Source organism: Spea bombifrons, chromosome 4 (genome assembly GCF_027358695.1).
Source record: "Spea bombifrons isolate aSpeBom1 chromosome 4, aSpeBom1.2.pri, whole genome shotgun sequence".
Classification (NCBI taxonomy): domain Eukaryota; kingdom Metazoa; phylum Chordata; class Amphibia; order Anura; family Pelobatidae; genus Spea; species Spea bombifrons.
This window is the reverse complement of record NC_071090.1, coordinates 92,419,497-92,437,098: the sequence shown is the minus strand read 5'-3', so window position 1 is coordinate 92,437,098 and position 17,602 is coordinate 92,419,497. Positions and strand designations below refer to the sequence as shown.

At 38.8% G+C, this 17,602-nt stretch overlaps 1 protein-coding gene and 1 non-coding gene across 4 annotated transcripts in view; both read left to right on the top strand.

Annotated features, from left to right (window-relative positions):
• The first annotated feature begins 195 nt into the window (after positions 1-195).
• TRNAQ-CUG (transfer RNA glutamine (anticodon CUG)) lies at positions 196-267 on the top strand. Its single transcript has one exon. It is a non-coding gene; the product is annotated as a tRNA-Gln (tRNA).
• A 14,353-nt stretch (positions 268-14,620) lies between these two features.
• DENND4A (DENN domain containing 4A) overlaps positions 14,621-17,602 on the top strand; it is a 42,896-nt gene continuing 39,914 nt past the window's right edge. For all 3 annotated transcript variants that reach the window (XM_053462577.1, XM_053462575.1, XM_053462573.1), the window contains exon 1: positions 14,621-14,703. In XM_053462577.1, coding sequence (XP_053318552.1) covers positions 14,696-14,703 — 8 coding nt within the window. In that variant the 5' untranslated portion in view covers positions 14,621-14,695. The remainder of the gene's footprint in view (positions 14,704-17,602) is intronic.

Here is a 17,602-nt window from a genome sequence, read left to right as displayed (position 1 = left end):
GTTGCACAATATAATTTTTTTTATAAAGTTGAGTAGCAAAATGGCGGTTTGTTTCGTATGTGGTTGGTGTTCTATGATTTAAGGGAATTTCTTAATCTATACATAGGACATCTAAATAAGGAAAACGAGATGTATGGAGGGACATCGGTGTGTGGATACAGGTTTTAGCAGTTTTTTTCTAGCCTGCATGTATGAGGTTCCATGGTGTAATGGTTAGCACTCTGGACTCTGAATCCAGCGATCCGAGTTCAAATCTCGGTGGAACCTGTACGTTTTTCTTATTTTTACATTTACTGAAAATCGCTTTACTAATTTGTAAATATCGTTAAGCATTTCTATTTTAATATTGTCATATGAGTAATGCTTAACTGTCCTTAATTGTTTACAAATTATATTATACATTTAAACATGTTCAATATACAATATTCTGTACATTATCAGTTATCAAAGCAACTCTCTAATAATAACTAATACTATCACAACGTTTATTAAGTGCAGAATATATATATATATATATATATATATATATATATATAAAATGAAAAAAACAATAATATAGAATAATACCCTATCCTTTACATTGTACGTTCTCGAGCATGGCCCTCAAAAGCCCACCATTCCTAACTGGAACGTTGAATAAAAGTACCATATGATTAGATGGCAAGTTCATGGGGTGATGAGGCTCAATGTATTAATGTATATTTGTTATATATGTGTTTACTGATTGATTCTTAATATATAAAAAGATGATAACAATAAGAGGAATTGGAAGGGGAAGTAGGCGGTGAGTGTGGCTTGCCGCAACCTGGAGTTTCCCTACAGTGACCTGGAGAAGCAGCGCTTCACTAGGAGTCTCCAGGCCAAACCCTGAGAGCTCCCAGGTATGGGTATAGGTCATAGCAGTTTAAGGTGGTCATGAATTAGTTTAGCCAGTGTGAGAAGAATTTGGAGGGGTAGAGGGAGTGAGGGTAATAATGGCATTGTTAAGAAACCCACGCATACATCTTTAGATAAACAAAGTGAGGGTTGTTAAATGAACAGAATGCATAAATATAATAATAAAAGGTAAAAGATATATAAAATAAATTATTGAAATGCCATATGAGGTTTGGGGGTGACGGGAATGTCCATATTTAATTCAGCGCTGCGGAATCAGTTGGCGCTTTATAAATAAAGTATAATAAATCCAGTGTCCTTAGTGTTTTTCTGGCTTGTTTTTTGAAGTTTCCCTTCAGTAGTTTTATATTGAGGTCTTCAATAAAGTTTTCCCTCTGGGTAAAGTGGTTCAGTTATTATTTTTGTTGTGTCTGTTAAACCATTTGTTTTTGGTACCTTAAATCCCAGATGTGTTTTCCCATTACAGTATTATCATACATGAATTGCATTAAGATTCCCTTTTCAGTGTTTGATGTACCCACGCAAATTACACATACTTTTTTGCAGAACAGGCTTTTATTTGAAACCATAGAAACATAATAATAATTGTGAATCATATTATATAAAAAAATCAATTTTGCAAATTTCTTAGAATTTCTTCTACAATTTAGGTGCCCATGTTTAACAATGATCAAATTAATGTTCTGCAACATACCCCACATTTTTTTTGGTTTTTGGTTGGGTGGTTGTCAGGATAGGTGGTTTAGGGAATATTTATTTTAACATTGTATCTTCTGTTATTAGTGGTTGTAAGTCCACCCAACCTAATATTAACCTAGTGGTTAGTATTGCTCTTGACTTGGAGGGAGGTTGATACTTGGTTGATAAAATGGAATGTTAGTTCAATAAAAAGGTATATTTTATACTGCAGCATTCCAATTGACACTCCTGGATTAACACACCTATCCCAAGATTATATATATACTGGACTCTTCTGGGCAGCGTGTTCTGATGTCTTCCTGGAATCTGTTGAGGCCACTCTCACATCTTATGAGTCATAGCCCCGAGTGCTTCAATGACCACTGGGACCACTTTAGCCTTCACTCTCCACATCCCCTCTAGTTCTTCTTTCAGGCCCTGGTTATTCCCCAACTTGTCATACTCCTTCTTCCTGATGTTGCTGTCACTTGGCACTGCTACATCTATCACCACAACTGTCTTTTGGTACTACTTTGGCTTTCACTTTCCACATCCTCTCTAGTTTGTCTTTCAGGCCCTGGCAATTCCCCAACTTCTCATACTCCTTTTTCCTGATGTTGCTGTCACTGCAGTGTTCTGGTCCTTGTCTACTACTACAACCTCAGGTTGATTGACCAAGATTGATAGATAGATAGATAGATAGATAGATAGATAGATAGATATCGTTGCATATATTGAGGGTTTTTGTTGCATATCAGGGGGTCAGTCACTCAATAATGACATTAAGCTGGCACAGTCATCCATAGGAAACTTTTACCTCGACACTGTGTGAGTTAGACGCAGCAGCCCTTTTCTTACTTGTGCCCAAATGCATTATCCTCTGCTGCACTGTTCATAATTGTGACTTGCTAGCGTTTGCCCGTGCAATGCCACACTAATCTATTATAGCATTATTTGTCCTAATGCATACAATATATATGTGAAGCCTAACAACAGAGGTTTGCAGATATGATATCATATAGGTGATGTTTAAGGGGGCCCTGTTCTTGGGGCAGACATTAAAAATAGAGTTTTCCATTTACTCAGGCCCAAAATACATTCGACATACAAAATATATATATATACTTTCTTTCCACACCTGAAGTCGAAATACTGTATCTCTAGGCAAAGCAAGAATTATTGTCACGCAAGACAAAAATAACATGTCCTCCAAAAGGTAAGAAAAAGAAAATAGGCTTTCCACTTAATTATTTTCCTAAAGGTCAGATGACATCAATGCCCCTTCTCTTTACCTGAGCAATTACCTGAGCAAAAGGGGAGCGGTCATAAATGATGCATACCAGGAATGTAAGCTTTTACGAACACTGAAAGCATTTTCCTTTCAGGCAGATATTTTTTAACATGATATAACCGATTTCACAGACACTACAAGGGAATGAATGCAAAACTGAATTCAACAGTTTTGCAACTGAAGGCAGCGTTAACCCTTTAAGGACAATGGGTTGTCCTTAAACCCATTTAAAACAATCCATTGTGAGTCCGTACATGTACAGGCTTTGTCATGAAGGGGTTTAAAACATAAGTGCTAGTATTGCTGAATGCTCAATTCTTTCCTAGGATGTATTCTATAATTACAGCAAATTTTCCCTTATTCAAATACATCCATAGGCAGTGAAGTCGAGGCTTTTCGTCTGTCATTAATAGCGATGTGATGTGCAAACTGTACAGTTGATGTGAAATAGGAAGTTAACAAATGAAGAAGCCCTAAATCTGACTAATCTCACACACCCCTAATCTTAATTTGCCCCACCTTTTCCTGCCCAGGAAATACCTGTTCCACTGTAAACCCCACCCCTTCCTCTTTTGTTCCACCCATTTGGTTAAGGCTCCACCTCTTTCTCTCTGTATATTAAGCATGGATACCAAGAGCCTACTTTTTATCTATTATTTTAACAGATAATAATCTTTAATTAAAATAACGAGGAGTATAAATTCAACCGTTTTCACCAAGATCAGTCATACATGTCAACTATACTAGAAAGATCACAGATCAAAGTGGATCTTTTTGATGGTGCATTGGTATGATAATATTGGTCTATGGTATTAGTGGTTTTCATTATCCATATCTGTGAAATATTCATTTTCTGTTTTTTTATAGCTACTAGGGCTGCAACAACTAATCGATAAAATCGATAATAATCGATAATGAAATTCGTTGGCAACGAATTTCATTATCGATTAGTTGAATCGATTATTATCGATTATAAAATGAGGGTTTTTTCAGAGCAAACGCTCTGAAAAATCCCCCTCATTATATAATCCGTTTAGTCTGACTCACCGTCTCACAGCAGCAGCTCCTACTTACTCCCCCTCCCTGTAATCACTGTGACAACTGGCCCCGCCCCTTCCTTCTCCAGGCCAGAACCACATGGCTGTGACACTCATCTAACTGTAAGTATATGTATATATATATATATATATATATATATATATATATATATATATATGTATGTAATATATATATATTTGGGCTACTGAAAGTTAGGGGAGGTGGGGGTTAATTTAGGGGCAGTTATGGTTAGTGGGGTGTTTAGGGTTAATTTAGGGGCAGTTATGGTTAATTGGGTGTTTAGGGTTAATTTAGAGGCAGTTATGTTAATAGGGTGTTTAGGGTTAATTTAGGAGCAGCTATGGTTAATGGGGTGTTTGGGGTTAATTTGAGGCAGTTGTGGTTAATGGTGTGTTTAGGGTTAATTTAGGGGATGCTGTGGTTGATGGGGTCTTTAGGGTTAATTTAGGGGATGCTGTGGTTAAGGGGGTGTTAAGGGTTAATTTAGGGGCAGTTATGGTTAATGGGGAGTTTAGGGTTAATTTAGGGGAATCTAAATCCTGGGGGCAGTGAAGTGACATATCTGGGGGTATAAGGCATATACAGTATATAAGGCATATGTGGGGAGGGCAGTGTGGCATGTCTGGGGAGGACGGAGTGGTGTATCAGGGTGTATAAGGCATATCTGGGGGTAGAGTGGCATATCTGGGGGTAGAGAAGTGGCATGTCTGGGAGGCAGGGTGGCATGTCTGGGGAGGATGGAGTGGGGTATCAGGGGATATAAGGCGTATCAGGCACAGTGGCAGATGTGGGAGGCAGCGTGGAGTGGCAGATGTGGGAGGCATTGTGGAGTGGCAGATGTGTGAGGCAGCATGGCGTGGCATATGTGGGGAGGGCAGGGTGGCATGTCTGGGGAGGATGGAGTGGTGTTTCAGGGGGTATAAGGCGTATCAGGCACAGTGGCATGTGGGGGTAGAGTGGAGTGGCATATGTGGGAGGCAGCGTGGCGTGGCAGATGTGGGAGGCAGCGTGGAGTGGCAGATGTGGGAGGCAGCGTGGAGTGGCAGATGTGGGAGGCAGCGTGGAGTGGCAGATGTGGGAGGCAGCGTGGCATATGTGGGGGGGCAGCATGGCATGTCTGGGAGGCAGCGTAGCAAGCCTGGGCTCAAATGTGCATATATTGGGGGGCTGGTTGGGAAATAAAGACAAGAAATGCATTTTATCAAAGTTTTTTTCTTCTGCTGTTTGTATTTAACATCATTTGTTTAGTAAATTATTTTAAATAAATGAAAAATTTACATTCATTTTTTTATCCGATTAATCGATTAATCGAAAAAATAATCGGCCAACTAATCGATTATTAAAATAATCGTTAGTTGCAGCCCTAATAGCTACCATAAATTAGGGCCCAATTTAAAAAAAAAACAAAAGAACAAAGTTCCAATTCTTACCTATTATTATGTTTTATTTAATATAGCACACATACATACTTCGCTGAGACAAACAGAAAGTAGCAAATATTAGCAAACAGAGACAGGGGCTTGGTCATTATAATCGAAAAAGAATGGATAACTTGATACGCAAGGATCAAAGTGGCTAAAAGTATAAAAGTTAGGGACACAAAATAACAGTAAAAATTATTATATATACATATGGGCTTATGACAAGGCTTAACATAGTATATTAAATACAGAAAGAATAATTGAATTGAATAGTTGAAAGAATTCTTTGGTAAATAAATGCAATGTAATCCACGGTGGAAACACAGTAGAAAGGAGACAAAATAAGAAAATAAGGTGAAATACGTTCACCACAGAAAACAACCAATCGAAACTCATCTGGTCTTCCCTTTATTCGCAACCCCGCTACACTGTGGAACGTAAGAGGAAAGTGTCGTTACGTAGATACATAGCTGGTATTTCAAGACCAGTTTACCTGTTACGTATCTCCTATGTGACTCAAGGGTTTAACTATAATTCCTATCCCCTATGATGCCACCTTCTTAATACATTATACCTCAAAAATTGTAATTAATGACATGTAGCTCATGTTTTGGGAACAAGGCTAGCAGCCCCTGGAGTGGGAGGAAAATTAGTGTAATTTTAAATGTATCCACTAGATGTCACTCTACGTTTACAATGACGTTTAGTGTCTTGCAGGTAAATGTTTGCTAATTCCCACCTGCCCTAGTGCTAGGGCGTGCTTTTCCCTGTGGAAAGCTGGGACAATTTTTATAGTTTTGATATATTTATAGTTAGGCAGGAATAAATAACTTACACTTTACATAGGAAAACCCTTCTCCCCAATTAGTTCCCCATACATGTAGACTGCAGACATGGCCTATGTAGGTCACAGAACACACCATTACGCAGGGTAGGAACACATAAGATGTGGTTAAGTTTTGAGACCACTGACTTAGCGTCAGATTCTGACATTGGTCAGTTCACAGATACCTCTGGTCCTTTGAAAAGTAGGCTTGCTTTACTGCAATTCCTGTCATCAATATTCATGTAACGGGATTTACCCCCTTGTAGTTTTTGCAGCTTTTTGTGGAAGATGATGTCTTGGGGGACACTGTCTCCCAACCTAACCTCTACCCCCCAGCAGTCCTGGGAACCAATGGCGAGATCGATTGGGACCTTATGTTCTCCCTTAGGTACAAAAGGTACCACTTGTATGAAGATGTTAAAATTCTAAATAAAAAAATGGGCACCTCCCAAATGTGGCTTTTTACCCCCCAAACAAAAAAAATACTATCACAACAGAAGGGCTGCCGCCTCTTGGACCTTTTGCTTCAGCCCTAAAATCCACCTAAAACAGTCATATTGAATATTAAAATAATGATTGTATTAATTTACATACCCCAGATGTTCAAATTAAGGGTATGGGGGTATTGCTAGAGGCAGGAATGGGTGGCACTGGGGGCAGGAGTGGAGGTGCCAGAGGCATGACCAGCACCCACTTTACTCAAAAAGTCACCTCGCAGAGCTCCTCTACCGCTTGTTGCAAGGTGGCCATACGGGAACTGCAATAGAGGTCTGTGCTGCAAAAAGTAAATGAGCTGGAGACCAGAGGAAGCAGAGTTCTCAGGTATGCATAGAAATAAAACATTAAAATTAACACTAGACTTTATTTTAAGAATCTGGTCAGCTTAAATGGAGAGTGCATACAGGACCTTCGCAAATCATACTTGTTGATTTCAGACAGTTGTGCAGTTAGTGTTCAATTAAAGGATAAATTATAACAACCACAAGCTGGAGCCAAGTAATTTATCTAGGCACTGTACCATCCGTAGCGGGGCAAGCATTGCTACATATTACATCTGCATATGAAAGATAAGAATTTACATTTAGATATGTATAGCTGAGCATACACATGCACATAGGACCTGCAATAATGTCTATATACTGTAGCTAAATGACAAGGGAATGCTGCCCTCCTTTTCCAATGTGCACAAGCTTTCTAAAATGCATTTTGATTCCATTCTCTTTGGTCATTAGCATTCCCCAGGATCGTCCCAGGATAGGCCACATGGAGCTCTCATTTTTTCAGAGAGACCCGAGGAAGCAGGGCTTCATCCACAGACTCCGGGTAAAATGTGGAAAGTTCCAAGATATTGTCATTAGTCAAATCCTATACATTTAATCAAGTTAATATGAAAATGAATATATTAGCGGTTGGCTTAGAGTATGGTTGGTTTATCTTTGGCTCACCTAGTGTTACTGCACTGAAAATCATGCTTACAGTCAGCGGTTGAAATGTATTAATTTCAGTTGTATTTTTGTGTGAGTGTGATGTCACATACTGGCAGTGCTCATAGCACCCAGGTGGACAATGATTGCAAGAGTTGTCAGTTATTTCATTTCCTTCCTGAACGGTGTGTATTATGACTCAGTGAGGATGAGGTGTTGCCCAAGCCTTCACTTTTCACAGTGGAGAGGCAACACTCTGCGTAAGCGCTTGATTTACATCTCAAACATCTACAGACAGAAAGACTGCTTGGTCCAACCATATTCTGGAAGAAGAAATGAATTTAGTGGGTTTTGTGGCACTAGGAACTTTTCAATTTATGTTGCTTGTGTTATTTGATTTGCAGACCGGAGGGTGGAAGGTGCTTAATGAGGGGACCGGGGAATTAATGATGGGAACTAGGGACCGGATCAGACCAAAAGGAGGGAGTTGATTTTATTTGCAGACCGGAGGGTGGGAAGGGGTTAATGATGTCACTGGGGGAATTAATGATGGGACAAGAGAGAGACTGGGGACTGGGTCAGACCAAAGGGTGGGAGGGAGTTAATACATACCTTAAAGCAGTCTGGCATTCTGAAGTAGCATCTGTCTGAAGTAAGTTAAACTTTAAAGCAATAGTGCATCCTGTTCCCAGACCAACTAATCGAACGATCAGCTTATCGATAATGAAAATTGCTGACAACTATTTTCAATATCGATTATTACTGATTTAGTCGATTAGTTGTTTCAGCCCTGGCAAAAATCCTTGCACCGGCCCTGGTCTAGACAGTGAATTATTATGTTTTGTTCTAGTGTTTAAATTTAGAACAGATGACGGTTTTGAGTCTTTTGACTATGTTTTTACTGAGCATATACCGTATTAACATTTTTTAGTTATCAGAGAAAAAACCTCATTGTACCAAAAAAATTAAAATGGTAGAATTAATGGTCGGCTACACTAAGTGACTTCTTTTTTTGTGATAAATAAAGAAACAACACCGTACAACAAGGAGTTTGTTAATTATAGTGGCACCCTTTGAGTGCCAGGGTGATTTTAGGTTTGGTGGACTTATGTAGTTCTGCTGTTGTGAATGTTTAAGTGACAATTTTATAAACCCAAAAGAGAACATTTCCCCCCCATATATGATCTGTTTGCTGTAATAAAAATAATTTTATGTGGCATACTTTCTCAAGCGTTCCACTTTGCACAGGACAATCCCAATTGTTAGGCACTCTCCCACCAAACTGCCCCACTCTGACTTACATGGGCAGTGGTGACCCTTATTCCTCAATGCAGGAGCAAGGAGAAAACAGTGCTTTATTGATGCCCAGTTCCAGCTGATTGATGGGGATGTGGGCTGACATAATTAGAGTATTTATGTAGCCAACTGAAAACTAATGGCTATCCATTGGTATCTCTCAAACTATTTTTACAAGGATACACAGCAATGAGTATCAATCACAGCTACCTGCGGGGTGATAGGGGCAATAAGTATGGAGCACGAGCTATGCAAGGCCACATTGAGAATACGTATGCGTAAGTAAGGTCACAGCAAACAGAACGCACTATGAATGACATGTGCAAATTAATAGTTCTTGGTGCACACATGTAGTATCCTTGAAACAGATCTTTCTAGCAGACAAGTTCCTGGAATATTGGCCAGATCAGGACATCTTAATGTTTTATGTTAATAGCTAATTTTATGCAAACATTTGTATTAGTAGAAGACTACAGCTCCATGCTTAAAACTTCTGCCAAGGTTCCATAGGTCTCTTTACAAAACACTTGCTATGGCAACATCACAGCCTTTTCAATCATATAACCAACCGCAGAAAAAGAGGCAGCCTCGACCTCTATAGAATTGTGTACGGAAAATATAGTAGTGACATAGGCATGACGCCTTGCACATGATCAGACTACAACATGTAGATTACAAAGAGATAGCAGGACACTTTTGAACACGCTTTAAATGTATGCATTCACATAAACTAAAAACATTGGAAAACACACGGCATTACCTGGTTACTAGTTTGACACACACAAGTATTTGTTGCTAAGCAACAGCCTCTGTCTGAAAAAGCACTATATTATGTTGTGTTTATTTGTACGTTTCCATAAATAGTGAGCTGAACACTGACAGAGATAGATTGTGACACGTAGGAAACTAAACAGGAAGTGACTTTTTTCCGCTATGTGTTACTGTGTGTTTGTGGCTTTGTGAGTCCTTTTCACCATGACAGCACATGCATGTGGAGCTCTTGATCTGATCCAAGACTTTAATTTCTGCTACCAGCTCACTTTGTTGTAGCAATCTGTGTATTTTTTTTCTTAGAAACCTCTACGAAAGTAACATTTAAACTGTTTTCACACCAACATTGGCTATATGCAAAAGGAAACTTTTAAAATTTCCAGGACCCACTACTGCCATGAGTAAAGTATTGAAACGCTTAAGTTGCATGGAATGGGCTCTCCGATGGTCATTATAGATCAGCTTACTACAACTTGCATATCAGCACTCCAGGGTCCACCTAGCCATGGGACCAAGAGTGGCGGCAATTGTGTCCCTTGTGGACAGGACCATCCTGACCAAGATTATGAAAATGTTTATGTAGGCATACGATAAAAAAGGGAGAATACCAAGCATATAATTTGAATTTTTTTTTACTTTTTATACTGCATATTTTATTTAATGGGTGTAAACGTAGACGTGAGTGCCATTATATGAGATCATATCCCGGTGGCTTGTAGTGGAGATTGCGGCTGTGGAGTGTGTGGCTTGGGTCGCTGGCTTGGGTCAGGCCTAGGTCAGTGTCAAAGATAAATACATATACTGTGTAGATACATTACTTTTAAATGCCTTACTAACAATATTATAAAAATGTAAAATGTTTTTAGTTAAAACAATACACTCCTTTGTGGGGAATAATATAGAGCGATTGATGAAAATTCATGTTGATCCACCAAAGATAACCCACAAACTAAAAATGAAACATCAAACAGAGACTTGGTACATAAATATTCATTTCTGAAATGTATTTTACGGTTACAGTCACAGACATGAATTTTTAATTTTCAGTGCAAAATATAATAAACATCTGTGAGCAGAAGACAGCATTTCAACCAGACCTGGATATGTCATTATACTGCTGAAATGTCCCTGTCTGTCTTCTAATGGAATTCTTTTCTTGAACGGATTGTTCTTCACTCTCTCGCTCTCTCTTTTCTTCTCTTCTCTTCTCGCTCTCTCTCTTTTCTCTCTCTCTCTCTCTCTTCTCTTCTCTCTCTCTTTCTCTCTCTCTCTCTCTCTCTCTCTCTCTCTCTCTCTCTCTCTCTTTCTCTCTCTCTCTCTCTCTATATATATATATAGACCAATGGGCCTCTTTTATCCATATGCACTTAAAATGCAACACATTTTTCAATACCTTATATGGTTAAATGGGAATTCCGGTCGATACAACTAATTTTCATAAACTGTTTTTTTTATCACGTGATATGTACACTATGTTCCTCTGGATCCCCAAAAAGTTGGATGATCTCCCTGCATTGTGTAATTTGTACTTTCACAAGCATTGTGTTCCCTTTGGCAATGTAATGTTCTTAATTAATGAGCAAATCCGTTAGATACAGTTTGGGAGAGTTTACTTCAATCTTGATATATATCCCTTTTCCTATAATTGTGTACCAAGGTTGCAAGTTATTATGCAAAGACAAAGAATTGATTGGTGGAAGGATGTAAATTATGCTCAGAATCGTAGTATGGAAATCTGTTGATTTTTCAATTGGAGATGAAGTTAAAGAGACACGTCTAGGCCTGTATTTCCATATGAAAAAAAGTCATATGTGCAAAAGTCAGTGAACAGCTGTAGGAACATTGATTGTGGAGGAGAGAGTTTATTCCCCCATACCCCACACCAACCAAGAGCTGTACCTCCTGGCCTTCTTTGTAACAGTTTCATTTACTTGAAATAAACCAATTTGTATACAGTTACCACACCACAATATGACTCATTTATAGTAGTACAATTTCTTTACCAAGCCATTACCGACTGCTACTTTACCAAGCCATTCCAGTTATTGGAATAGATTTACAGTCAAACATAACGTAACTTCACAGAAAAGGCAGCATTAGTGCAATTGAAGAACGTTTACTAAAGGACAGGATTACTCATTAGAATGCATTTCAAGCAACTGCTGGTGAGTTTACGGGAGGACAAGATTACTCCGAATGTATTTCATGCATGGGACGGTCGGTTTACTGGGAGACAGCATCCCTCCTTTAGAATGTACTTCATGCCACAGACAATGGGGCTGCTTAAGCCTCACTCATCCTAAGAAAGGAATCATTCTGTCTCTTCTCATAAGGTTAAATTTATTTTCTTATGGTTGCCAAGGATATCTCTACTGGTAGCTGGATACTCAAAATCCAGTCACATAGCTGTGTATTATTAAGGGCTAACGCGTAAAATGATCCTCCTCATCACAACATGGCCAGGTTGCTATGTGCAAGTCAACCACAGCTGTTTTTTAATATAGCTGGCAGTATATTTTAGCCATTTCCCCGCGGTGGCTCTGTTCCCTAGAGAAAGATGGAGAAAAGGAGCGGGATTTGTTGCTAAGTGACAATGGCAGCTAAGGCTCGGTAGTTGAAGAAAGAGTTTGAAGCAGGAACTTCCCAGAGGAAAAACCTGTTATGCTACACAGTCATTATAGAACCGTGGCACTGAGCAGAGAAATGTGAGAAACATGCGTGGGCAAAAAAGGCAGAAATGCTTTATTCAAGGATGTCAACCAAAAAGTTCTTAGCGTGCAAAGTGACAGAATGTTATACAAACTATAACAAAATTCATTGGAATTTTATGTAGGAACTAGTCCAGCAGAATGGAACACTGGCAGGCAGATTTATAAACTATATATGTCAGTGCAACCTTTGAAAAGTGGTGCCATCCATGATCCAGTACTAATCACCAGGCAGGCTTTCAAAAGAATGTGACCTATATAACTCTATGTGGAAATATTTCAATTAAAAAAGGCCTGAAAGCTAAAATCAAAATGTAGTTGCAAAAAAGACATATGTACGTTTTTCTGGAAAAAGTAATAACACGTACATCAACGGAGGAACCATTGTTATGACCAGTTCAGCATAGATCAACAGAACATATCACAATGATGATGGGTTAACATGCTAAGCTTAAAGGGTTCTTAGCATTGACATTATTTTATTAAACAATTAAATAGCAGCAATGCAGGTTTTATATTATATCTAAAACTATCTATAGTTTGTATTTTTATTTTTTAATTGGCATAATGGTATTTGAGATTTGGGATTTACATTCTGAAGCCAAAAGACCTAAAGAATTCATTGTTAAGTAGATTCTGTAGCTGTAAATCCCACACAGAGTGGCAGATGGCTCTGTTAAGCCACAGCGAACATTTATCATGCTGGAACAGGTTATAGTGGATTGTAAAAGTTATAAGACTAGATCTTTCCACTAATGCAGATTATAGCTGAATTATGGTCCACAATTTCTTACACTGTCAGCTTATTTAAGCAACCATCTTTTATACAAAATGGGTCTTCTACACGTGCTAACAGCTTCTGTGTTTGTTGCTGTTTGGATATACTAAAAGATTACATAATAAGAGGATCCTACATGCCAGTGTAATGGGTTAAACCAGTGGTGGTATTCAGGCATATCTAATACCAAATTCATTTTAGAAGCAAGTTGTGCCAAAGAATGTACAGGTCTCTGCTTCCTTCCACTAGACCAACAGAGATATGGGCACCTTCTGCTGGGAAAGGAGAGCAACCACAAGAAGAGACTCAAGATATGTCATGAAATGTGAATGACTGTGCTTAAAACTTAAATGCAGAGTTAGTGAGCAGTAGAAAATGAAAACACTAGGTGAAGTTCTTCATCATAAAACTGGTACCCTTCCAATTTTAGTATGAGGTGGCGTTTAGGCTGATTCACAAGGTACGGCATGCAAAGTTAGAACTAGATGGACAGAATCTGGAGGGAAAAACAAGCCTAATGTGAGGAGAAGCATTGGATCAGCATCTAAGACAAGGTCAAGGACTGATTAAGGTCCAAGTCTCTACATTGAGAAATATGGGCAAACTAGATGGGCCGAATGGTTCTTACCTGCGTTAGAAAAAAAGGTTTCTATTTAGAAAAGGTCCACGACCAGTCAAACGGCCTTACTAGGATTATATAAATATGAATCAGAGTTTATGAAGTCCCTATAAAGTTTGGGGTTGTCTATTTCTTTAAGTCTTTATAATTAAGTTCTAGTTAAAGTGTGAATATAGTTTAAAATTGACTCTAATTATACTAAGACCATTTGGTTATAATCAATGGCCATCAATTGTGCTTAATTGACTTTTTCCAACATTACCTTGCTTTATTACAACAATGAACCACATTTTAATTATGTAAAAACACACCTTGTGAGTACACATCACACACGTTGCTTAGTTTTATCATTTTCCTCAGTAGGGACCAGTATAATTTATTTTTACTGCTTGCCTGTTATATGACTGTATATGTGTTTAACCTTTTGTGTTGCAGTCATATGCAGAGCACAGAGCTCCTCGTGTTGCCATGCAATATAAACGTCTTCCCAGTAACTTTTATTGTGTAATAACAGCACACATGTGAGACAACTCAGCTGTTTGAACCTCTGCTCACGAACATTAGCAGCTGTTCACTTCTGTTTTTCCAAAGAGGACATTCCTGAGTTTTGGACAGGAATCAGCTCACAGTGGACCTAGACCACTTGCCTGGAACATAAGCAGAGAGTGACATGTCTATGTGTAGTTATATTTCCCCCAACCCCCCCTTCTGTAATCTCAGCATGTTTCAAAGAACCAGTGCGTGTTGTACAAACCACAGGGTTTCCCCATCACATAGCTGGTCTATGACGCTAACATCTCCCTTCTCTAGAGAACAGTGACACAGACGTTTCATTCAGAGTTTGGTCGCCAAGGGAGACTGATCGCTGCTGGACACAGAGTGATACCATCCAACTCTAAGGAGGGCTTCCGAAAAACATCTCTTCCAATGGAGGGGTAAATATCAAACTTTATGGTCACATGGGGCATACAGCGAACATTCACTTAGACAATTTTGTGAGTGTCTTCAGTTTAACATAGTAACACTTTTTAGACTGAAATGATATTTTTTTGTAATTTAATAACGATACCTGTCCTACTACTAGTTTCATTGTGCATACATAGAAGCAGTAAACGGAGGGATACCGGTAAATACCTAAATAATATGTAAATAGACTTGTTAATACCTCCTTCTAACTTGGTGTCACCTTTTCGCTACCACCTTTCCATGGGGATTTCTCATGGAAAAACAAGTATTTTATTTTTAGCATTAAATACAGTGTTGTAAACAGCTATGAAGTTTAGCATTCATTGAGTTTATTCCATTTTGTTCCAATAAGCCTCTTTATCTTCATACCTGAAGGCTGCCATTATTGTCAGTCGTGGAATTTCAGAAGCTCACACACACACAAACACACATGCTCACACCGACACATATAAATGTCTAATATGCAACTTTCTTGGGAAAAAAATTGCATAAAACATAGAACTGTTTTAGAAATGTTTTTGAGAACTATTGTTAATGTGAAAAAAATGGTGGCAGCCTGAGAATGCAGAGGAGTAGGTGCTATAGTAAAATGTCACAGGGATTCCCCTGTATTAGGACGTACTACACATAGATCCTGCACATTGTATGCAAGTACAAAAAACATAACCGCTGTGTAGATGTTCTGAAAATGTTGTTGTTAATATAGTGTGTATATTATATGAGAGGCTATTACATCCAGAATTTGATCCTCAAAATGTTAACCTCTCACAAGCAGAGGAATGACATGATGAAAAGAGGAAGGAAGGAATTGGGTTAAAAACAACTTCACAGCAAAAATAGTACAGCAGTTTAAATAATTACCAGAAATGTTTTTTGAAGTAAGACTAATTTTAAGTTTATACCAACCATTTCTTAAAAAGAACAGACCAAAATAATAAGCAACCTAAGATTTCTGTACAACATGAACTGCAAAAGAACTCCAAAACTGAGTATGTCTATGTGATATGTTCAAAGAGGAACAACAACTTAAGTACAATTTGTGTAGTTCCTATTGGTTAAATAAATTAATTCAATATCCCTCTAGATTATAAACTCCCTCTAGGTCGTACACTTTCGAGCGGGGCTCTCTACGTCTTGTATCGGTTTGTCTTAGTCTGTCAGTTCTAGTTTTGTCATACCCTTTCAATGTAAGCAGGTTATGAGGTGCTGTGTAAACTGTTGGCGCCATATAGGTAAAATATAATAATAAAACAAAATTCTTACTATATATATCTTAATATCGATATGTACAAAACTCCTACCTCGCTTTTATGTTTTTTCCATAACCTAATGCACATGTGAGTAGATTTCACACACTGGGAATCACATGTTCTGCACACATGAAAAGGATCCCTCTCAACATGTAAAAGGGCCACAGAGGGTTTACAGGCAGTGGTTAGGAGCAGGCAAGGGTTTAGTTGCTTACCGAGACTTTTTCCTGTATTTAAATTATTCATAGCAAATGTATGCAACGGAGACATTTTGAATTAGTATAACCGTATGTTTTACATTAATTAAATTAATAGATTTCTGCTGTTTTTATAGTTAATATTATGATGCTTATCGCCGTAGAACACTGTGATGCACCCATACCCACTGGTCTGCCTCTCATAAGTGTTTCTAAAGGCAAGGAAGCATGTGGCTGCAAGTGTAAGCCACAATGTTGTGTGTAAAGGCAAGTGTGAATGTGTATGTATGAATTTATGGGTGTTTGGGCAGTTTTTAAAGGCAGTGTATATGTGTGTATGTTGACAGTCTATCCATTACTATTACTGTTTTGGGCCTAAAGAGAATAGACTGATTCGCTCTAACACATGTTTAACCCAGGGGTGCTATTTAGTGTTGTTTTAAATGGAAAAAAAAAGTTAAACTGTGTATATGTCCGTGTACAATGTTTGTGTGTAAGGGTGAGTGTATGGTGTTAGAGCATATATTAGAATACATTGCTACAATGAATGAATGTGTGTTAGTGTACAAGGCTATATTATGTGTAGTGTCACTGTGTCAGTGTAAGTTATTAGAATAAATGAGTGTGGGGGCTGAATACAGCGTTAAACTGTGTGTCAGTGTACAGATTTTTGAGTGTTTGTTTCTGGGGGTAACAGTGTACAGTGCTAGACTGCATGTGTGTTAGTGTGTCAGTGTACGGTGTTAGAGTGCATGTGTGTGGGGACATCAGTGTACAGTGCTAGACTGGGTGGAGTGTCCATGTACAGCATTAGTGTGCGTTAGTGTAAATTGATTGAGAATCAGTGTATAGTCATAGATTGTGTGTTAAGGTGTTAGACTGTGTGTTTGCTTATATTTTTAAGAATGCAGTTGTATAGAATAGGGGCACAGCAGTTATTTCCTGTGGCTCAGCTGCCCCTGTATAAGAAATAATTGTTCTGCACCCTACTCTGCATGGAATCTCTCTACTTATTGCCATCTATGTGGAAGAACAGGGAGGGTGAGGCGCAAGAGACTGTTCATGTCTGGGTTACAGCTTGGTCTATGCAGTGGCACCTACTTGAGGGCAGGCTGCCCCAGGTACCTTCTGCCATGACACACGCTGCCACAACACTCAAGTAACAACGCTCCCTGGGTGCCAGGCTACTTAGGTACATCACTGACGGGGAGGGAGGGGTGCTGTATCTTTTGAGGTTACAGCACTGGGCAGTGGAATACAATTCCCATTATCCAGAGATGATATTTCATAAACAATTGGCCAGGCTGAGCATGATTAGAGTTTATCACAGAGTGCCATATGTTACACGCGTTCATCCTCACAAACAGCCGCTAACGGCACGCGCACAACGCTTCCCCAACCCTCAGTGCGAGTGACGTCAG